This window comes from Chenopodium quinoa, unplaced genomic scaffold (assembly GCF_001683475.1).
Source record: "Chenopodium quinoa cultivar QQ74 unplaced genomic scaffold, ASM168347v1, whole genome shotgun sequence".
Lineage (NCBI taxonomy): Eukaryota > Viridiplantae > Streptophyta > Magnoliopsida > Caryophyllales > Amaranthaceae > Chenopodium > Chenopodium quinoa.
In genome coordinates this window covers 314,690-337,778 of record NW_018743021.1, presented here as the reverse complement: position 1 = coordinate 337,778, position 23,089 = coordinate 314,690, and the positions used below count along the sequence as shown (strand labels likewise).

At 37.4% G+C, this 23,089-nt stretch overlaps 5 protein-coding genes across 5 annotated transcripts; 3 read left to right on the top strand and 2 right to left on the bottom strand.

Annotated features, from left to right (window-relative positions):
* The first annotated feature begins 1,422 nt into the window (after positions 1-1,422).
* On the top strand, positions 1,423-2,561 carry LOC110730103 (protein MAINTENANCE OF MERISTEMS-like). The gene is made up of 3 exons (XM_021909877.1): positions 1,423-1,717; positions 1,798-2,223; positions 2,319-2,561. The coding sequence occupies exons 1-3, from the start codon at positions 1,481-1,483 to the stop codon at positions 2,457-2,459; spliced, it is 804 nt and encodes a 267-aa protein (XP_021765569.1). The 5' UTR covers positions 1,423-1,480; the 3' UTR covers positions 2,460-2,561.
* Positions 2,562-2,652: 91 nt separating this feature from the next.
* On the bottom strand, positions 2,653-4,650 carry LOC110730102. Its single transcript, XM_021909876.1, has 2 exons — positions 3,425-4,650; positions 2,653-3,336 (listed from the first exon to the last, which is right to left on the bottom strand). The coding sequence occupies exons 1-2, from the start codon at positions 4,620-4,622 to the stop codon at positions 2,714-2,716; spliced, it is 1,821 nt and encodes a 606-aa protein (XP_021765568.1). The 5' UTR covers positions 4,623-4,650; the 3' UTR covers positions 2,653-2,713.
* Positions 4,651-6,304: 1,654 nt separating this feature from the next.
* On the bottom strand, positions 6,305-15,513 carry LOC110730101 (bZIP transcription factor 16-like). The gene is made up of 13 exons (XM_021909875.1): positions 15,207-15,513; positions 15,012-15,114; positions 14,814-14,870; positions 14,281-14,358; positions 13,879-13,968; positions 13,730-13,789; positions 13,462-13,631; positions 13,006-13,060; positions 11,337-11,367; positions 10,948-11,234; positions 8,443-8,520; positions 8,188-8,313; positions 6,305-6,905 (listed from the first exon to the last, which is right to left on the bottom strand). Exons 2-13 carry the CDS (start codon positions 15,075-15,077, stop codon positions 6,807-6,809), a joined length of 1,197 nt encoding a protein of 398 aa, XP_021765567.1. The 5' UTR covers positions 15,078-15,114; positions 15,207-15,513; the 3' UTR covers positions 6,305-6,806.
* A 578-nt stretch (positions 15,514-16,091) lies between these two features.
* On the top strand, positions 16,092-18,538 carry LOC110730100 (ribonuclease H2 subunit C-like). Its single transcript, XM_021909874.1, has 4 exons — positions 16,092-16,346; positions 16,464-16,559; positions 17,347-17,558; positions 18,155-18,538. Exons 1-4 carry the CDS (start codon positions 16,175-16,177, stop codon positions 18,188-18,190), a joined length of 516 nt encoding a protein of 171 aa, XP_021765566.1. The 5' UTR covers positions 16,092-16,174; the 3' UTR covers positions 18,191-18,538.
* A 761-nt stretch (positions 18,539-19,299) lies between these two features.
* Positions 19,300-22,863, top strand: LOC110730099 (protein AE7-like). The gene is made up of 6 exons (XM_021909872.1): positions 19,300-19,530; positions 19,677-19,829; positions 20,306-20,411; positions 20,508-20,607; positions 22,199-22,244; positions 22,446-22,863. Exons 2-6 carry the CDS (start codon positions 19,703-19,705, stop codon positions 22,544-22,546), a joined length of 480 nt encoding a protein of 159 aa, XP_021765564.1. The 5' UTR covers positions 19,300-19,530; positions 19,677-19,702; the 3' UTR covers positions 22,547-22,863.
* The last annotated feature ends 226 nt before the right edge of the window (positions 22,864-23,089 follow it).

Sequence of the window (23,089 nt, the reverse complement as noted above, 5' to 3'; positions counted from 1 at the left end):
TTCTTGTTTTTTTTTTTTTTTGAATTAGTTTTTTTACTTAAAAAAAATTTTATGTTCCCTTTTTTTTGTTATAAATTTTTTTTAAAATTTTGATGTTCTTCTTTTTTTAAGTTTTTATAATTTTATATTTTTCACTTTGTTTTTTCCAATTTGTTTTTTTTGGGTAATTTTTTTTTTTTGCTTTGTTTTTTCCAATTTTTTATTTATTTATTTATTAGGTTATTAATTTTTTTATTTTTAGGTTGTTAATATTTTGTAATGTTTTTAATTTATTTTCCATCATATGTATATTGTTTTATTTATTTATTTTAATTACTTTTTTTTATGTTTATATTACATGTTTATATTGCATATTACATGTTTTGTTATTTTGTGTTAGGCATCGTATTTTCGTTCTGGGGCTGGGAAGAGTATGGACATTATGAGAAGTACGATGAACTCAATGGAGAGCTCGGGGCCCAGACACGTTAGATCCCGTGGTATTTCGGCCTCGGCTCGTAGAGAACGGGTGCACTATTCTGAGGATGATGAAGATGATGATGGTGATGAGGAGGAGGAGGAGGAGGATGCAGATGAGGATGTGGACGATCAGAGTGGACCATATGATGATTACGGTCCATTCAGTCAGAGGCTTGATGATGTGTATGAGACGCGTAGGGTAGACGTGCGTAAGGGTAGAGATGGTAGATTTGTTAGTAGATCTGGCACATCATCTGCGTCCACTGTGTCTGCGGTTAGCAGAAAACGGTCGAGGGCCGTTAATGATTCTTGGGTGGTGAGGGGCGAGGTGGCTGGGGGACCTATAGACGGGAGTGTGATTCCTAGCTTTCTAGGACACATCGCTACCCGTATTTGGGAGGACCAAGAGCGGGCTTTGGATAGCGGCATTTTGAAATGCCAAACCCGGGAGAGGACTTGTAACTTCTTGTGTAGTTGGGCTGAGGCTTGGCCGGAGGAGAGCGAGATGGTCGGCCGATTGAGGGCCACTAGAGTGAGCCACCTTCCTGCCACCATGCATGAGAGGATTGACTCGACGCTGATCACGGCTTTCGTTGAGCGATGGCAGCCGGACACGAACTCTTTCCACCTTCCGTTCGGTGAGATGACGATCATGTTGCATGACGTCGAGGCCATCCTTGGGATTCCCGTAGAGGGAAACCGAGCATCTGTTGTCACAGATGCGGATCAGGCAGATTTATTGGCGGAGCTGTTGGCGGTGGATAGGGCTGCGCTGTACACAGCGGCACTTGGTGTGTGGGATCACGGCGGTGTTAAGATCGCAGCAGTTTTGCAGCGATGTTTGCACCCCACTTCACGTAGGACGCAGGACACACAGCTGGCTGCATATGTTTTTCTTCTTCTCGGGTGTACCTTGTTTCCGGATAAGAGCGGAAACAAGCTCAGGCCACGCGACGTAGTTGACGCGTGTGAGCCCGACAGAGTAGGCCAGTTTTCTTGGGGGTCGGCTACATTAGCGTACATGTATCGCCAGTTAGGATTCTCGAGCCGGGCTGATGCGGCAGGTATCACTGGATGTATGACGTTGTTACAGACGTGGATATACGAGTATTTCCCGGCGTTTCGACCACACCGCGACCCGGTTCCTATTGGGGATGGCCAGCCACGTGCCTGTGCGTGGAGTCCGCGTGTCGAGAAGAAGTCCATTGACCGCCTGCGATCGATACGGTTATTGCTTGACAGGATGTCCCCATTAGAGGTAAAGTGTTTAAATTATTTCTACTTTTATAGTTTGATGTGTTTATTGTATGAATCTTACTAATTTTAAAAAATGTGCAGGTGAACTGGATGCCTTTCGGCCAGAACCCTAGTAATAGGGTACCCAGGACCCTCTACACGGGACTGATTCAGTATCGTGAGATCGTAGAGGCGTACATGCCGCAGCGCTGTCTTCGCCAGCTTGGATATGTCCAAGTTGTTCCTCCTCCACCAGCATGGCCCAGTAAGGCCGTCCGATCTGCGTCGTTGAAGGAGTACGTCGTCCAATGGCCGGCAAGCATGATTGGCACGTGGGAGCAGTTTCCGATGGTTGCCCGCATATGGATTGAGCAGTTGCAGCGGCCGCCAACTGGGGTGGCTGCCATGTGTGACCAGCACTACATGGAGTGGTACAACCGGCACTCGCACCCGAGGTTGATCAGAGACATCCACCACGGCGACGACGCCGATGATGATGATGTGCCACCGCCCACTGCCGTGGATGCGGTACGTCTCATAAAACATTTGTAGTTGTGTTTTTTTTCATATAATACGTCTCATAATACGTCGTTATTGAATTTTATGTGTTTTGTTATGTGTAGTGGATGGGAAAGATGACGCAGTTGGGACACAGACTTTTTGAGGAGAGGGACAACATGACGACTGCAACAGGCAGAGCTGTTATTGATGAACTGGAACGGGCCCTTGAGCAGTGGCAGTGGGCGTCACAGAGAGATTATTGATATGTCGGCAGTGCATTTATAAAACATTTTCCTAGTTGTTTGTAAAAGTTAACATTATCTGTTCTTATAATTATTATTTTAAGTTCTTAGAATTTGACATTATATTTTTAGTTTTTATAACTTTTATTTTAAGTTGTAATTAGTGGGCATACGAAAACTAAATACAGGTTCACATTTAAATGGGAAAACTAAATACGAAAATTAGAATCCGAAAATTAAATAAATGGGAAAAACATAGCAATAGCAATATTAGGTCACATAGAAAAGGCAACTAGATTGTTCCACTGCTGCACCCGGTCATGATATAACGCATCCCAGCCCTCTACGCTTGCTGTACGAATGGTGTACCACGTTGGTATAATCGGTGGGACCGGAAAATCGGGTGACAGGTCCAGTCGGATGAAATGTCTGTATGACGGCCCCAGAAATCCAATAGCAACCTCTCTTACCGGTCTGGTGACGGTCTCACGCGAACACCAAGGCAGAACCGTGGTACACGGATAGTAAGCTCGACCATGCAAACCAAGGCCGAAATGCATCACTGCACACTTGTAGATGTTTGCAACGGCGAAGAGATCAAGGGGCGCGTCGAACCAATGATTTTGACCGCAACGTCCTCCTCCCCACCGGATACGCTGCAGAGACCTATCCAAGTCCTGTCCGTACACGTGGCGATAAACAGCTCGGTTTGAGGCGATTTCACTGTACATCAACTGACGCACTAAACCGTAGTTGTCTTCACCCATCTGAAACACATCAGCCACAACCCGAAATCCACAGTTACCATCTGCAACCACATCATTCCACCCGTCCAGGAACGGCATCATGATGTTAGGGATCCTGTCTTTATATGGAAAATGTTCAATGTCCATTCTGCCTGTTGCACACATCAAAAAACACAATTAACAAGTTAGCAGAAAACTAAACAAACACTCTAAAAAGTAAATTAAACTAAAGTACCGTACCGGTGCCGGGCATATTCACCGACGAAGATGTTTGACTACCACTTGATGACGATGTACGACCACGGCCACGACCACGACCACGACCACGAATGTACTCAAACGCACTCCTTTCCCGCCGTGGTTGTCGGCCCCGTGGTCGCTCGACCCCCTCAGGTTCCTCATGATCCAAGCACGACGAGTTGAACATGTCATGAAGTACGTGGGTAGCACTACGAATGACTGAAGGGTGGCTGGAGGACACTTGGTCAAACATCGAACGAAACTGCTCCAACTCCTCCTGTTCACGGTTGACTGTCTGTGGAACAGCATGCTCTCCGATAACGAGCGTCCGCCAGAATGTATGAACCTGATCAACATGTAACGACGCCCTATCTTGCGTAATTACGCGGTGAATGGTGCATGCACAAGGTAGTCCATGAGTCACCGATATAGCACATCCGCACCGAATAGCCACTTCATCACCCAACTCCCTCATCCTGGTGTGCTCGCTCAGAATCAACCCCAAGCAGTAGTGTGACACACGACCATGGAGAATCTTAAATATGAAATGGCTATACATCGTGCCATGTCGCCGTCTGGAGTCCTCGAGAGAGTTCTTGATGCCGTTCCTCTGAGTATCAATAGCCTTGTTTATTCTCTCGAACAGTGTATCCAGAGCAGAGGTGGAAGAATCAATCCAGTCCTTCAGAGCTCTATGAGCGCTCTCAACTCTACATGTAGTAGTGTTTCCAAAATGAAGAACTTGGTTTGTCCAATATTTGACAAACTTTTCCCTCTGAGGCACCCACTGCTGCATCACATAGTCTACGATTGCCGGGCACCATTGGTATGCATCCTTGAAGTTATCCAAGGCTCGGTCGTACTCTGCCTCCGTGGTAGCTTGCAGGATCTTCCGCCACTTACCATTTACCAATCTCTCTGCTGAATCTAAGTTCTTGTTGAAAAGGTTGTAGGCTTTGACTTTCACGCATTTGTTGATGTGCCATGTGCACAGTAAATGGCTCGACTCCGGAAACAGCTCCGCTATAGGGGCAAAGAGACCTCCCTCACAATCGCTGACGATGGCCGATGGCTGAACACTTGGGCCGATGTAATTTCTCAACTTCTCCAACACCCAACGGTAACTCGCAACCGTCTCATCCTTCATAACTGCATAACCAATCAAAAAGTTCTGGTTCGTTGGAGTCATCCCAACCATCTCAACCAGTGGAAACTTATACTTGTTTGTCTTGTACGTTGAATCGATCAGAATCACAGATGGCCAAGACGAAATCATATCAGCACAATCAGGATGCACAAGGAACAAATGAGTCACCTCCGATGTGTCTTCATCAGATTCAAACCAGTACAGGTAACCACGTGCTTGTGCCTGGTGTAGAAGCTGCTGTATAGGGTTCCTTCCCTCTGACCGTTCAAACCTCAATTTATGTCTGACGTTGTAGATGTGTCTTCGGTTTGGCTGGTCTTCAGGAAATTTCTCCAACACAGATGCTAATATTTTAGCAGGCTTCACTTGAGCATCACTCATTTCTTTTACAATTAGTTTCGCAGCAGGACTTAGGCCACTTAACTGTCGATGACCCACTTCATATGCGATCATCTCATGGTTGTGATACCCCCATTTACCGTAACTCTTCACTTCCCAACCGTCACCCCTTTGCTGTTGTCGAACCTTTACTCTGAACTGACACCCACAACCTTTCCGCTTTGTATCAAACCGAATCGCTTGACTGAAATCTCGTTCCTCCCTTTTGCGATAACGGTCGCATCTCAAAATGCGATCCATTCTACCATCCCGTTGAGATTTATGAGTTGCTACTACTAAACAAAAACCTGATCTAATTGCAACCTGTTTCGCCCAATCAACCGCTTGTTGAGCATCTTCGAACAGACCATCGTGTACAAAAATCCCACTATAATCATTTCCGTCTCCACCATAATCCTGCAACAATAACATATAAATATAATCACATAAGAGTAGATTAAATTAATACATTTGACACAACATTAGCACAAAAGCAAAAACAATAATAAATTATAAACAACAAACAAAGAAATAAACAAAAAGTATTCAAAAAAAAAAAAAAAACAAAACACAAAAATAAAAAACATAAACAAAACTTTAGATTAAATAAATAAAAATAAACCAAAAAAATAAAAACAAAAAAAAAACATAAAACGAAAAAAATTGTAAAAAAAAATAAAAAATAAATAAATTAAAAACAAAAACAAATTAAAACAATTAAAAACAAAACAAAAAAAAAACCAAAAAAAAAAGAAAAAAATTGTAACACAAAAAAAAAAAAAAAACAAATTTTAAATTAAATTAAAAAAAAAAAAAAAAAAAAAAATAGTGGTGGCGCCTAGCCAGGACGCCGCCACCGTGGCGGTGGCGTCTAGCCAGGACGCCGCCACCGTGGCGGTGGCGCCTGGCCAGGACGCCGCCACCGTGGCGGCGGCGTCTTGGCCAGACGCCACGGCCACCGTGGCGGCGTCCTGGCCAGGCGCCAGAGCCACGGTGGCGGCGTCCTGGCCAGGCGCCACCACTACGGTCACGGCGTCCCGGCAGGACGCCAGCCGCCAATTCGTGGTTTTAGATGGCTTCGTACCTCCTTTTCCGGCGTCAACGGCGTCTCTCCGGTGCATCTACCCGACGTTGAGGGCTCTTCGGTTTCACTCGGCGATCCAGTCCTGCTCCACATTTTTTATGAGTGAAAAATTTTATTTTCGGTAAAAATTAAAACAAGGGCAATAATGTCAACATTTTTAAAAAATGTGGGCTTTATGTAGAAAAACGCGGGCGATGTTTAACAAATCCCTAACCCATACCACCCCCCCCCCCCCCCAAAAAAAAAAAAAAAAAAATCAGTAAACAAGACATAATGTCAAAAACCATTCATATACTGCCATAAATTGCCACAAATAATAGCAGCAAAGGTGAAAAGTTGAAGCTATAACTATTTAATCCTAGAGAAGAAGAATCATGCCCTTTAGACTAATAAGGGCATGGCAAACAAGACAGAAAAAAATCTTCCATATACAGCTACATTAATGGTACATTATCTTCCTCAGAATTATATTCTCTGTAAGCCGCATTTAGGGCAATCAACTCTTGCAGTATCGCTATTACTACGTCTTCTACCACGATACAAATGGGAACCTCGGCATGCCACAATATCAACAACTGCATTATGATCCCAAAAATTTGAGATTTGCCAAATAGGATGTTATAAATGATCTGTAACAAAAAGGACAGATTTTGGCATGACTGTATGCAGACTGCAGAGGTATGCTAATGACTTCAAGTAACTACTATGTTAGCTTATGCTTCATAAAACTTTGCTGAAGCAGAAGGGCAATGACTCAGATCTTAACGACCACTCTAAACTTGATCTGTTTTGCTGCTCTCCTTAGTTTCACTAATCATATGATGTTCAGCTCGATTAGATCCTAAATCTTCTGGATTTTCACCAAGTCTCTCCTGCAGAAGGGAAAAGATTATTATTTCCTTTAAAAGCATATACTAAAGATAGGCAGGGGGAAGTAAACAGGCTTACATGGTTCCAAGTTATCATATTTTTTATGATGATTTCCAAAAGTCAACTTCTAAAAATCATGGCATAGACAATGAAAGAGAGCATGCACAAAGCCACATGACTGTCAAAGTGTCAAAACAGCATTTCAAACCAAAAAACATAGATTGACCAACCCGGCCATCAAAAAACCACAAATAGCACATAAACAAAGAAATCAATCCAATCCCAGCGAAATATAAGTGGAAATATTGGTACATGAGCTTTCTCAAAAAAAAAAAAAAAGGTACATGAGATCATTTTTTTTTTTTTAAAAATGACCTATCCCATTAACCTTTTCCTAGTGTCTTAACCACAACTGATACAACATCTTTGGTACTTTAGCTTGGGTACCTGTTACACGGGCAAGTGTTAAAAGTGTGCAACTCGGCTAATTTATAAATATCCCATTAAATTGGCCCAAAATGAAGTGTCTAAATAACCAGACCCATATTGCAGTGTCGAGGATCTGATCAGTTATTTGAGGTGAGATGAAAAGTCAAAATAACATATTAATATTAAAGAGCATAACATGTCAGCTTTGCTTCAACAGATAATTGGCATCTGTAAAATGATCATTTCATTCTACAAAAAAAAGGGAGAAAATCTCTAGAAATTGAAGTCCAAAGTGGTCTTCTTATTCAAGTGGATAGTCTCCTTACTAGCCAAATTACTAATTACTAAATACAACCATCTATTTGGCACTAGGATTATACTTGGTGCAAGTAAACCTCACACTCAAAAATGATCAGGCTACAAATTTCTGGAAGATGAACTATGTCAATTAATTCAGCTCAAGTACAATTTCTTCCAGTCACTAGATATAACATAATGAACCATGTCGTATAAAGGAGCTTCAAGAAGATGAACTAATATGCCTCAACAATGGCAGCAGCAAAAGAAAAAAAAGAAAAAAAAAAAGAAAAAAAGAACAAAAAAACATGGAAAGTGATCTAAAAGTGTTCCCCGCTTTTTAAGAAAGTTCCTTGAAGTTGAAACAAGAGAAGACAAATACACGTTATATAATTGATCACCTTGACAATACACATGCAAGAATGATGACAAAAAGACACGATCTCCATACTGAAATCACAGTGACACACAGTCACACCCCATTCATGACTTAATAATTGATATACTAAAAAATATTATCAACTAATCACTAGGAAACATATGAGAATGACATATCACCTTAAGTGCAGTATTTTCAGCCAGGAGCTGCTCATAATCACTCCTGATGCGATTAAGTTCTGATCTAAGATTAGCATTTTCTTCTTTCAATCCTTCAGCACGCTGGGCCAACTCATCACATTCAGCCTGAATTCCAATTTCAAGAAAAAGAAAAAAAGGAACAATATTGTAAGATTTGAAACCGTTATAACCATCATGAAAGAAACTGGGCCATTTGCCCATTTCACTATAAAAAATGATGAGCAATGCCCTTGCCTGCTTACGCAGCCTGGATCTACGAGCAGATTCCCTATTAGACTGCTTACGTCTCTGCCTCTTTAGTTCCCTCTCATCCTACAAGAAAAAAAAACAACAATTTAGGTAAGAGCTCATGAGCTCAACAGTTAAACAACAGAGTCGATTAAATAAAAAAAAAGAGACGACAAAAATACTAGTAACAGCCATTACAGCAGCAGAATGGACAGTGATAAAAGAGATGTAAATTTGGGCATCGTTAGATAAATAGCAGAACTCCAGGATACTTCAAACACCCATAGACAAGCAGGTATAAAGTAGTTCAGCTTAAGTCATGGCATCCCACAAGGAAACAAAGATACCCTTATGCAAAACAACCCCCTTTCCCTAAAGGCAATACCAATACAATGTTAACATACCATCACAATCTAGTGAAGGCCAAACATGAAGGAAAAAAAATAGTCTAAATCACTGTAAGTTATTAAGACCCAGTGTCAGAAAAGTCAACCATCCATTTTATTATGCTCCATTGTCCATCCAACAATTCAATTATGTTACTGTCATCAAAATCACTAGGTCTCTTAGGTTTAAGCACAAAAGCCAAATAAAGTCATAGAGAAAAGCAGAAACTAAAATACCATACACCAGCTCTACGAAATAATATCCCTGAAAACAAATCCTAATATATGTAAATGAGATAATAGCTCTATTCCCAAACAAAAACCTTACTACACAAGCAGGCTGAATTTTCCTTCCTCTAGAAAAAAGATCCAAAGTTCTCTCTCACAGTCAAGAATATATTAAAAACCTAAATGCGGAAACAACAATTCGATTTTATTACCTATTAATATGAGATTCTTTAGCAATTAGATTATACCTTTACAAATAAGGAAGTATAACTTCTTTTTTCCTATATATAGCTCCAACAGGGGCAGGAAACAGGAAAACAAACTTTCAAGAAACTTGTACAGCATGGATTTGGCAAAGATGATTAAAATATATTAACTCTAAATACAGTGTTATAATCCAAACAAGTAGTTACAAATAACAGCCAGGCATGTCAACAAAATCCCAGAAAAACACTATTCAATAAAACAAGATCTGATTTTTCTAGATTTATTAAGCAATTGTTGTATTAGTTGTCTCTTGGACTCTGGGCGACCACATTGAGCAGCTGTTAGAGATTAAAAAAAATAAAAAAAATAAAAAAAAAGTTGCTCTTTTAATTCCCAAGCCCTTGCTCTAAATTTGGATTTTATTTCAATTTTTCTGGGATGAAATTTCAAAATAAAATTGGAGGACGCCAATTTACCATACTTCATGATTCAAAAATGTCACCAGGTAGAGTTTGAACGGTATGACTGACAGTAGCCACTAATTTCAAGATGTCTTGGGGACAATCCCCAAGCATATCCAACACAAAAGACCAAAACAAAAGGTGCCCGCACTTCAAATACTTTACTTGAAGAGATTACAGAAAATACTTGGCCATTATGAGACTTCACACTTCAAGTTTGAAAAGGCCTTTTGAATGGATCCAAAGAAAATAAAGACTTTGGAAACACAGAAGACGTATTTCTAGTAAATGGAAAAGAGGCAGCTTACCGTTTGGCAAGGCATATTAAGCTAGTGAAATGAAATACTATCAATTAACTTTAGAACAATCTATCTATAAACAACAAGTAAAAGAAAAAACATACAAGCAACTAGGCAAGTTACAAAGTAGCAGAAAATCAGATCACAATCTACAATATCAGAGAAAATACAATCCCTGCAAATACAAAATGATATCATCTCTAATTGTATGACATAACTGTGCACTGAGCAGGTTGTTTAAAAAAAGATATTAAGGGCAAATTCCCATTGCTTCCTTGGTATTATTAATTCAAATTCAATATAGGAGAACCTGCGATCTTATACTTTTCAAGATATAATCTGTTGGGATTTTCTTTGCGCAAGTCAACAAGCCTTGGGGTTTTCCTGTGGCTATAGCAAAATAATGCCAAGCCTCACTATAAATAACCAAAGCAAAATGCAAGGGTAGCTAGTACAATTGTTGTTAGCCTTTAAAGATAGTATTCAAGCTCTTGAACAAGCTGACAGAGCAAGGAGGCTAAGAGACAAAAAACACACTGCTTTTTGATGGTCCAACTCTCTTAACTGCATAAATATACATATTTTAAGATAAACAAGTCAAAGTAGGAACCCTTGAACATCCAAACATTGCCTACAATTCTTTATTTAACAGTGCTGTGATAGTAAGTTAGTAGCAATTATCAGAACATGTATTGGCAGGTAAGGGCTCGTTCGTCAAAGTCGTTGGTTAGGATTTTTTGTTATTGGTTTTCAAAATAATGATGATTCTAATAATTCAACTAATTTGTTAACCTTTTTTTATGAAATATATATCATGACTTAAAAAAAAAAAAAAAAAAAAAAAAAAAATATGAACCACAGTGATGCCGAACGGACCCTAAAATACAAAATATAACAGTAATACTAGCAAGCAATAACAATAACCTAAACCTGCAACCAAAGCTGTGACTGTAAGTTATCCCGTGATCCAGCTGGAACAATTCCTGTAGCAACTGGAGCTGAAGGAACCTTTCCTCGCATAGCTGGAACTGGAGAAGAAGCAGCACCCCAATAATCCATTCCAATATTTAAATTCGTAGCAGGTCCTGGAACAGGCGCTGGAGCACCAGGTGCTGTCATAGGCACCATAGCCAATGCGTGATTCACCATTGTATGAGGCGCATTTAATACACCATTCTGAGCAGCAACAGAAGAAATTCCACTTTGAGGTGCATCAGCTGCAGAAAAAAGGCAAGAAAATAGAACATTTTTTTTAATAACAAAGAACTAGCATGCATCAAACTAAACAATCAAACTGTGGCTACGTTTTACACTTTTACCTTCTTGAGCTTCTTGTCTTTCTCCAGAGTCCTGTAAAAAGTAAAATAGCCTGGTCAGGAATAGTGATTGGAAAGACGCTAATGACAAAGAAAGAATTAAATACAAAGTTGTGGACTAATATTCTCATTTTTTTTTTCAGCTCGCCTAAAAGAATACTGGGTTTTTTTTTTTTTTTTTTTATTCTTGTATGTGATTGGTGTACAAATTGAAAAATACGGCAGCTAAAAGTTAAAATACGGGCCCAAAAACCATATCGTAATAGGAATAATTAAGTTACACAGTAAATAAATCCTCGAATAAAGAAGCATCAAAGATCCCCACAAAAAACTTGCAATACATTGATGAATTAAGAAAAAACCTCATATGAGGAAACATAAATGACAATAACCAAGGTCAATTATTTATTACCATGTTTTATAAATATTTTGCATCTTTGAATAATTCACTAGGCTTAAAATGAATAAAGAAAGGCACACATATAGTCTCAGGTCATAGAAAAGGAAACAGAAAGCCTAAAATAAGTTTCCTAATATATGATACTTAATATACCTATACAGGCAATAAATGAGTACCATCAAGAAGAGGCACAGATGTATGACCAGACATGAACAAAAAAAAAGATATCAAAGAGGCCAATACAAAAACAGGCCACAGTTGACCCCCCTATTACTGCATTAAAGCAAAATACACCAACATTCATGAAGATACCAATTTTCATTTGAAAAATACAACCATGTTTACTCACTGACTTTGATGATCTTCATGAAGAGTGAAGAGATAAACACTGGATTATATGCTACCTGACATTCAATAGTGTCAGACATGGAGACAGTATCAAAGTGTCTGGCCAGGATAAATCTAGGAGCACACCCATGTACGACACAGATACACCAAAATATGTTAAGCATCCAAGTAACATAGCAGGTATCAACAAAGATAAAACAGTCTATTGGAAAAAATAAGACCATACAGTTTATTGGAAAAATAAGACCATATTCTACCATGATTTATAGGACAAATACAAGAAAATAAGTATGTCCATCAAAATCAGAAACTATAATACAAGCCCCAAAAAAAAAAGGTATATAAGACCATAAATCTTTGCAGCCCCACAAGACATAGCTATATGCCTATTTTTATCTTGTTTTCAGGAAAAAGTTCAGAATCAAAAGTTAGTGTGAAGATGGAAGTTCACATAACACTTGTCAGGACTCCGGACTAAGTAAAATTTTCAAGACAAGTAAGAAGATACTCATTATATCTCAACAAAAAGGCTGAAGTAAGCAAACCATACATCAAGTAAAACAAATTCCATTTTCTAATCATATTTCACAAATACTAAAATCAAAAGTAACAGCCCCACAGCAATTATGTGGATTTAGACAGTAAAAAGTCAGGCCATAATGATTCCATTGGATATGCATCAAGTAACTGTGCATTAAATAACAGCCACACCTTAATTTGACAAAGATGTATATTAAAAGTTACTACATAGTATTTATATGTGAAGGTAACGCAGCACATTCAAAAGTATATACTCTGTTGCAAAAAATCAGTTTTCTAATATCTCTAAATCTGCTCCATGCAAGATAGCTATCTATTTTAATTGTCAATAAAAGAGCTTAAAGTGTGCATCTTGCATGGTAAGAAATACAAAGGATCTATTACATTTTGCGAATTTGCGTCACTTCCTTCACTTGAACCATCACTTGCACTCTCTGCACTGCAATTCCATACACATTTATAGTTAGCTGAAGTCACTATTCAGGCAGTGCTGTCATGCACAAAGTGATCAATACATGAATTAAAACAATGAAACAAATAGAAAGTCACCAGGAAATCTTGTTAGTTAATGGCTATGGTTTATATTTTTCTCAAACACTAAAAACCTCTGCAGCAGGAAAAAATGGAAGAAGAAAAAGAAGAATAAGGCAGACAAGCTAAATGAGTGTAGCCTCTGATCTTTCAAGGAATTAAAGACAAACAATAAGAGCTGATAAAGGTTACTTCCAAGATACCATCACAAAAATAGGTAAAGAAGAAGGCAAGAGAGGAAAAGGCAAAATGATCAGAAGACGAAATTTTTGAAGAAAGTTAAAGGTGCTAAGGCTAGATGATCCATACCTTTTTGAACAGGCACCATTACCAGCAGGGCCTGTTGATTTACCTTCTTCGTTATTTTTGCCTGTGATCATATTTAGACTGCCCAGGCTACCTTTTGATCTTTTGATTGGCAACTTCTCTTTACCCTCGGTGTGTTTACCATCCACTTCAACACTTGCAGGAGTATTTCCCTACAAAAGAAACATCCTTTTAATTCTTACCCAATCAAGAGCACCGTGCATTAAGATAACATACTTGCAGCATATAATCAAAAAGGCTAAAAACTCACAGGAGCCTCAGCCACACCATTGGGGGACGGCATTGCAAATGGGCTAAAAGGATAAGAACCCTGAGGTACAAAACTAAGTTACATCCAAATACTTAAATGTCAAAGCCATAAATGTAGATGTGGAGAGAATAAACATAAACCATAGTTACCGGAGGCATAGATGGGTGAGCATATAAGCCACCGTGAGGATACATGGCCATATAGGGATGCGGTGGAGTACCATATGGAGGCATCATGTGCTACAAAAAGTGAATTGTACAAACAATATTAGAATCTCGGCTATAACAAATTAACAAGCATATAAGAAAATTTTAAAACAATAAGATTCTCAGCCAGTCAATATGATCTTTTACATATTTCAATACAGCTCAGACCCCTGACCCAGAACTTAAAAGAAAGGAAAAAAAAATATTCAGATCAAAGTAGAACTCCAACAAACAACAGCAATTGCAAAAGCAACATAAAAGAGAAAAAAAGGTTTAGGCATGACAGCAAATAACATATAACTGATATAAGACCCAACAATTAAAAATTGGAATTGATCAGAATACCTGTACACCCCACATGTAGGGGTGAGCTTGGGGACTAGATGCCAAGAAGCCAGGTGGTGGTGGGATAGGTGAGTACGCCTGTATAACAACAATAATAAAACAACGGCTTCTTCAGCTAACAAGCGATCAAGATCAAAAACTAGTGTTACTCAAAATCAACATTCCACACCAAACCCATGTCACTCAAACTCAACTACAAGTGTTGGACAAGATTATGCGTTCAGGTGTCAAATTTAGCAATATTTCATGGATATTCCACACATTTAATAATCCAAACAAAACATGAAGTAACCATTTCCATGCCATAATTTCCAAGATCCAACACAGGAAAATTAGTTGAAATAGTATCCAACAAGACAAGGAATGTAGCAACATCATATCAGTACAAACAGATAACAAGATGAGCTACAAGATAAATTCAGAACTCAAGTTTCAGCATCTCTCGATTAATCAAATTCCAAAATAATCAATTGAATACAAAACGGGGAAATAACCCGAAAAAGGGAGGCACATTCTATGATTCTATAACACACCTGAAACCCGGACCACTCGGGATTCACAGCCGCGGTACTCGTAGCCGAAGTCTGCTCCTATATCAACAATCAAATAGGACAATCAATTGGGAAATTAAGTAAGGTCTGAAACAGCATTGTAAGCTTCACAACAACATCCCACATTACACACAAACAAAAACCACCACCAAGATCCAAAAATTAACAGGAAAATCTTACTTGCGAGCTAACCGCAACCGGCGTTTTCGGCTCCTTGGCTGGTTTATCCGTTTCACTTTCACCCATGATTCACAATTATAATACCAAACTCCACAATTTCATTCTATAAACGCAAAATTAATCAAATTAACACCACAAAAACAAAATTAAACTCAATTCTCAGAAAAATTGACAGCAACAAATTAAGAAACTTACCCCAAATCAGCTGAGCTCGTCGGAAGAATCAAACCAAACAAATCAACTCAGCTAGACAAAAAAAAATAACAAATTTTAATTTAAAATCAAAAACCAAATTAGGTATAATTATGAATTGGGCAATTAATTCAATGTGAATTCTGTGTAGGAATATCGAATTGAGAGAATCAATAAGATCAAATAAAAAAAGGGGGAAAATTGATTGAATTAATTGAAATTAGGGCTCGGTTTCTGACAGAAATTGGGGGAGACGCAGACGGGGGTCAATCAAGTTTTTGTCGTTGTGGCAAGTCGTTGTCGCGTAAGTTTTTTTAGAGAGAGAAAAATTAACTCCTCCTTCGGCCCATTTCTATCATCCAAAAGCCAATTTAGCCCAATTACGCCATGGTCCTAGCCCAATTTGTTTTGACGATAGTTACGATAAGTTTCCAAAAATACTTCTTTCATTATATATTACTTGTATCCTTTGAATTTTTTATATTTCACAAATAATATCCCATCAGGTGTAATGGAAGAAGTAAGTAACTTTGTTAGTCTTCAAATTCACCTTAATTTTATTTATTTGATTCAAATTTGACCTTTTATGTATGCTAATCTATCAGGAAAAAATATATCAAATTTGTTGTAATAATGTATTTTATGATCTATAACAACTGCACATAAAATAATAAATCAGGTTCAAAACTTTCAAATTTGAACTTATTTTTGGGATTTTTTTTTTAAACACATTTAGCATCAATATGGAGTTACACTCGTCTTTACAACATTTCTTGCAATCATACCATGTTATCTCACGAATCAATTACCGATAAAGTGTTGACTCACTTGTTAAGGTTCTTATCTCATATCCTAGAGGTTTGGGTTCGAATCGTGATCCTTGAAGTGAGGGCAAAAAAAAGGGGGGAAAATAAAAGTAAATAAAGGAGGGCGGGAATTGAGAGCATTGCAGCCCCCAATCTAAACTGCAAATGGAGAGCAACTATGGCGGAGGAAGTGCGGCACTAATTGGAAGTTCTGGAACTATCATTCTCTCTCCTCCTCAACAACAACTACCAACAGTAGATGTTCATCAACTTCCATGTTGCATCAAATCCAATGGTCCTTCCGACGTCTCTGATTATTTCAAACCCAAATCTTCCGGTAATTTCTACTTTTCCCCAATTTTTTTTTTATTATATTTTTTTTATTTGGACTATCCTTATTGTTTTTCGGTTAATTTAATTTCAATTTTTAATGGGTTTTTCTTGGATTTTTCAGGGGTTGAAGTTGATTGTGGTTTAGAATTGAAAGAAGCATTTTATAGGGGCAGAAATTTGCAAGGGGTTACTATTCCTCTTCCTGAGGGTTATTCTGGTATTTTCTCGCTCTTCCTAGCTTGAATCTTTACATTTTAATTTCATTTATTTGATGATAATGTTAAAAGTATAGTCTTTTTGATAAACTGCCAAATTGGTGGTATTAAAATCTGCATATAATTGAGTTGATATAGCTCAATTTGGACCCTTTTTTTATGTAAAATTTTAGTTGTGGGATTATTTATACTATGTAACATTATACTTGTATATTGATATGACTCGTGTTTAGGGAGTTCTCATGCTTCGTTGTGGAAGTCTTTGGCTATTTTATACCACACCATTTTTTGGTTGGGAAAGTTGTTATTCTAGTTAAGTGCATAGCTTAAAATGGTTCAATTTTGAATAATTTTTCGTGGCATAAAATTCAAGTAACCAACAATGATAATCTTACATGTATTGCTCTCTGTAATTACCATGGTGGAAGTAAGACTATTACTATACGGGATCGGTCTTGTCTTGCTTGCATTCACCGAAGGACAACTTCAATTGACTGATTCGTGTACCACTGACCACACAAAATCGATTTTTAAGATTAGACCACAATAACTGAGAATCATCATACTCTCCAATAGTAGCCCTCATGAAGGATCGAGAGTGTTTTAAATCCAAGCAACCAACATCAAATCTTTTAGAGTGCTTGATTAGAAATGTTATCCATCACCTTATTTGGTATGTTTAAGTGAGGATAATTTATTATGGGTTTTGCTTGTAGAAGAGTTACTATTGTAGAGATTTTTTTTTTTTTTTTTTAATTTGATAATGTATGTTATATGATTGATCTTCAGGCTTTATAATAGGAAAGAAGAACTCTAATAAAGATAAGACTAAGAAAACAGCGGGAACAGGGAAAGCTCCTGAAATTTCTTCCAACAGCAGTGAAAACCATTGGGAGACGCTAGCTAAATGTGGAAATATGACATTTTGGAATCATGATGGTCTTCCTTCCCAAGATGATGCCTCTATGCGTGTGTTTCATTGTTTTGCTGTTGCTAAGGCGGTAAGTTCATTGTTTGCAAATGTCTTTCTAGATTAAGCTTCTCACATTGTAAGATGATTGTATTTGCCTTCTTTGTTTAAGTTATTTTGCATACAAGTATTTCTTTATTGAAATTTTCAGCTCTACTTAAGGTAGGAACAACATTAAGTGTGTGGCTTGTAAGCAATTTGCCGTTCTGAGGTTATATGGTGATAGCTGTGCGGCTGTGCCCAGACTAGACGTGAGACATAAGATTTCCGTGTGCTAAGAAGAATGCTGTAATATTAACTGCTGATAGAACCTATCGATTGAAACTTTTTGAGTGACATGACAGTATCTTTTATTTGCGAGGATGTTGCTTTTGTGTTGCAAAGGAATGTTGTGTCAAATGCTAGAACCAGTTATTAACCTTACTACCACTATCACTCGTCTGATTTACATGTTTAAAACTGTGTTTGCTTCAACTGTTCTATTGGTTGGTCTTTGCCGCTATGGATCGTGGTTTCAAACATGACGGCTTCTCAATTTATGATTTAGTAAATATATATTCACTAATTACTTAAACTCCTTGATCTTCATACATGGTTCCAATTGAACACGTCTTTTTGCACTTGCAGCTGCATGAACCAGTGAGCGCTGAAGAACTGACTTGATCTGCCATCTGTTACTGAAGCTCTGAAACCATGATACAGTAGAAGAGGAGTGAAGTAATGTGCAATTTGGTCTGCAACTTTCATTACAAAGATCAAGTTGCTGAATCTCTGAAGAATCTTCTGATACATAGAAAATATTTTCCATGTATCATCTTGGCAAATCGTTATATTTGGGAGGCTTTACAATTTTGCATTGTACTCATATGTATCTTTGCTCTTGCTAACTCTTACATTAGGCTGATGTCGTCTTGTAAAATCTTGCCGAATGCTATGTAAGCAGACTTCTTCACTTGTTTATCTTGTGGTGGAATGTAATGTGAAATATAAGCGAGAGAATTGTACAAGATATGCCCAAGACAGGTGTATTTGCCCCCTCCCCCCTTCCTTTTTTCAAGCTAGTAATACGATACGCCCATGTTTCTAGCTTAGAGGTTAAGCTTACTTCGCTTGATTCTGAGCAGGACTTCTGATATTAACCATACTGCTATTGTACTATATACATAACTGCTGACAGTGATCATCTTCTTTGGTGGGTTAAGAACTCTGCGCATCTTCCTCTTTATTTTTGTTAATGGTCTCCCAATTTTCCTGTTTATTTCTCAAAATTAAGTGCCAATCCCATTTTTGTAATGCATCACACTCCTCAGTATGCCTTCATGTTTTGGTCAAAACCAAACCACTACTTTGCTGATTTCACACTTATCATACATTACATGTGATTGAACTCTCTAATTAGTTATTGAGATCAAAACAAAAATTGTAAGCTTGGTGTAGTGTCAAGGGCTTTCAAAATATATTCTCAAGATATAAAATTGAATCTCGTTTACATCATTGCATTTAGATATGAGATTGAATGAATCTCATTTACAAAATGCAAAAGTTGTAAGCGTGGAATATTAATTTATTAGTGGATGTCAAATTGTTAACTATAGATAGTTTATTTGTTAAAATTTTAAAATGATACTCAAGATATGAGATTGAATCTCGTTTACATCATTGCATTCGTAACTCTCCTTACGTCAATACATTACAAATTTCTTACAAATTCATACATAACTATTTTTCTATACAATATTTATTTTTAAATTATTACTCTGTGTCAATTGTCAAGGAGAAAATTAAAAATTGATTGAGATTGTCTTTTTTCCTTCTTTCCAAAAAAAAAAAAATTGCCGGTTCTTCTTTGAGTTCTTTCACCTAAAATAAACAAAATTTTCCACCTCTAAGAAAAACAAGAAACCCCTTCATAAACCACTTTAATTTCTAAAAAAAAAAAACCCTTAATTTCCTCAAAAATTCATCATCCTTCTTCAATCAGCAGCAGCAGCAGCAGCAACAAGGTGAAGTTGAAATCCCCCACTACTCTCTCTTTAGATTAACAAGAAATAATTTTGAGCGTCCATTTTTCAATCATATAATAATTATATTTATGTCTATATTCTAAAGTTATATATAATTGAATTGAATTGAATTGAATTGTGGGCAGGTAAGAATTTCAGCAAATTAAGCAAGATGGTAAGTGGGTTGATTAATGCAAATCCTACGGTTTACGAGAAGTCAGAACGTCGGGTCCGCAACCAACCATCTGATGCCGGAGATGAATATGCGGTTGAACCTATTGATGAGCTTGAGATTTTTGATATCCTTTTATTTATTTTTGTTGGGAAATTTAAAGTTTGGAACTTGGAATAAAATTTGCCCATTATGCTAGATTAGGTTAAAATCATGGGGTTTTAGTTGATTTTTATGATTTTTATGATTTTTTTAGGTTTTAAATTGAGGTGGGTATTGCCATTTATTGGTCTTGAGCTTGTTGATTTTGCTGTTGAGATTGCTAGTTTAATTGTATACTTGGTTTTTTGTTCATGATGCTATATTGGTGTCAAAATTGTGGGTTTCGTTGAATCAACAGTATTGAGTTATATAATTAAGCTGTTACATATTGCTACATTTGTATTATTGTATACTAGTAATTTAGTAAGTGTTCTTTGTAAATCTACGCAAATTTGTGCACCCGGGTCCATAGTCTAGGCGTTGATCTAATACGCAAATCTTAAGGATTGACAAGTTGGCAACGATTGATATCATATTAGTTAAACTTAACTGTAATTTTACATCATATTAGAGACATAAAAGATCCAGAGCATCCATATTCGCTGGAAGAGCTGAAAGTGCTAACAGAAGAATCGGTTGAAATAGATGATAAACGTAGTCATGTACGGTAAGGATGAATACATGTTATTTGTTTAACTACTGCTTGAGTTGTCTTATTTTTTCAATTAATTGATTTGGTTCTATATTCATCTTCTTATTGCAGAGTAACATTCACACCAACAGTTGAACATTGTAGTATGGCAACAGTTATTGGTCTCTGCTTGAGGGTGAAACTTATGCGCAGTTTGCCTTCACGTTACAAGGTATGAGCATTTGCGCAAGTCGATTATTATTTCTGGCATTTGTGGTCATTTTTCTTAGGTGCTTCTTGATCAAGCCTGTCAAATCAGAGAAACTTTTATTTTATGTGATTTTGTATAAGATGGATAGTGAACTAAAATAGTAAAATATGAATGGTATGTTAGTTATTTTTTAACACACTAGTAAGAAAATCATGAATTTGAATATGTTAAAAAGGGTTTCTTAGTGGGGAACAAATTACATGGAATGAGGTTGGGGTGCAAATATACAGATTGAGAATAGGAAATCCAGGATCTGTGCTGGTAAGGACTGAAACAGGAATAAGTCAATTTAATAAATCTCATCATGCAATGGCGCAATATACACAAAATGTGATCCCATTTGAGGCATGGCATATGCTCCAACTCTCCAAGGCATATGGAGAAATACTTGAAACATAATATAAAAGCACACCGAATCAAGATCCCTGACTGAAGTGTAACTATTAAATTACATATCACTCTTTGTACTTTTTTCTCCTAATGTTTGTTTATCTCATTATTATCTAAGCAATTGTGGCTTCTTGGATGGAGTGTTTTATTTCTTCGGCCCTAATCCTCAAATCACACACCCTGATCGTAGATTTGTAGTTCTCAGTATAGTTTGATATATTTGAAACTTTAATGAATGTTTGATTGTCAGTTGTATAGGATACAATTGGTTTTCACATGTTCTGTGCAGAATCATTTATTATAAACTTAATCGACCAAGGAAGTACTAGTAGAGACGTAGGTTGTGACAGAGCTCTCTTCCAATATTTAGAGCTCTCAGCTAGTGGGACCTGAGTAGACCGTCAGAATTTATCCAATATACGGAAGGATTTGGTTTCATTGGGATGGATGCAAGGAGATCTAAACCACTTTGGATTGTGTGCTTACTTTCTTCAGGATTTAGTGCTGTCAGCTTACTTTGATTAAAAATGCATGAATAAAATAGCATGTTCGGTTGGCAAAGGGGACATATTGATTAGTGGCTTTATATTTCTAGTTGGCATCATATATGTTTATGATTTACCCCTTCCCTTTTCCAGGGATACCCATGGACTGTAATATCAATATATCATAGATAGCCTACTCTAGGTCCTTTTGCTGAAATTTGATGGCATGCATAGGAAATATAGATACTCTGTGTTTGGTGGTCTTCTGAATGTATCAATCCTATGTACAGATGTATACCTACATACTTATAGATTTATAATTAGGTGGTCATTTCAAACTGGTGAAGAAAATCGATAAAGCCCTACTATTAAAGGGTTGTTTAGGCCATTCGATCTTTGATTGTATCAAGTTCAAACTCCAAACTCTAATGTAGGCTTAGATTTTCCTGTGTTCGTTTCAAAATATTCATGATCATGTATTAGTATCACTTCCCAATTTTTTCTTTCCTCCTTAGTTTTTTAAGGAGATATAATATCCTTTTGTCGATGCATTCTTTTCGTTCCCGTCGTTTGCAAGGGTGATGAGGTCATATGTTCCTGATTTGTCTGTATTTGTCTTTATTTGAAATTGCATCTCCTGTTAGTCATTTATACGTTTGACTTATGTCAATTGCCAGGTGGACATTAGAGTTGCTCCAGGAACCCATGCCACTGAAGCTGCAGGTATGTACTGTATTAGAGATAGGTGATTTTGTTACCAACTTAAATCATTTGGGGAATTGGGGGTACGTTTGAAACTTTGAATGCCCTTTCATGACATCCGGATGATAGATTGAAATTTGCATAGCCACCACACTTCCTCACAGATTTTTGTTCCTTGGGTTGGTTGCATACTCTGTAACACTATTGCTTCTTTTTGTGCAGTTAATAAACAGCTAAATGACAAGGAGCGTGTAGCAGCTGCTTTGGAAAATCCAAACCTTGTAGATATGGTTGATGAGTGTCTAGCTCCATCATACGCCTGAAGCCATATTGTGTAGTACTGTGGAATGTTTTGCCTTGTACTAGTTGTAAATTTCTCCAAAATTTTGATTTTTTGGTAGTTTCCTTCTAGAGTTGCCTTCAGTTGATGCATTTGTTTTACTGAGAATGCTTCAGTGCTCATTATTCCTTTTGAGCCTTCTACTTGTGCTACAATCAAATCTATTTTATTATTTGAAATAACTATTCTCTGAAGAGACATGTACCATACTGATATTCTTTTAGAATTCACAAAAATGTAGAGAGACATGTATAATACAGTCATACTGATATGCTTTAAACAAATGCCTTTGCTCTTTAACAAAATTGGCCTGTGCAGCATCATTTATAGAGGTAAGTTTTTCTAATACGAAGTCACTATTTTTAATGTAAACTTATGTTAGTAATATTAGGCCAAGCAAAAGTAAAACTGCTATCCTTGTCACCTTGTGTTAGTGTTTGAAAAGGCGTGCCTAAGGCGCTGAGCAGCTGAGGGCATTAGAGGTCATGCACTTTTTATGGTGTAGGCAATGCGACTTTGTTGGGGC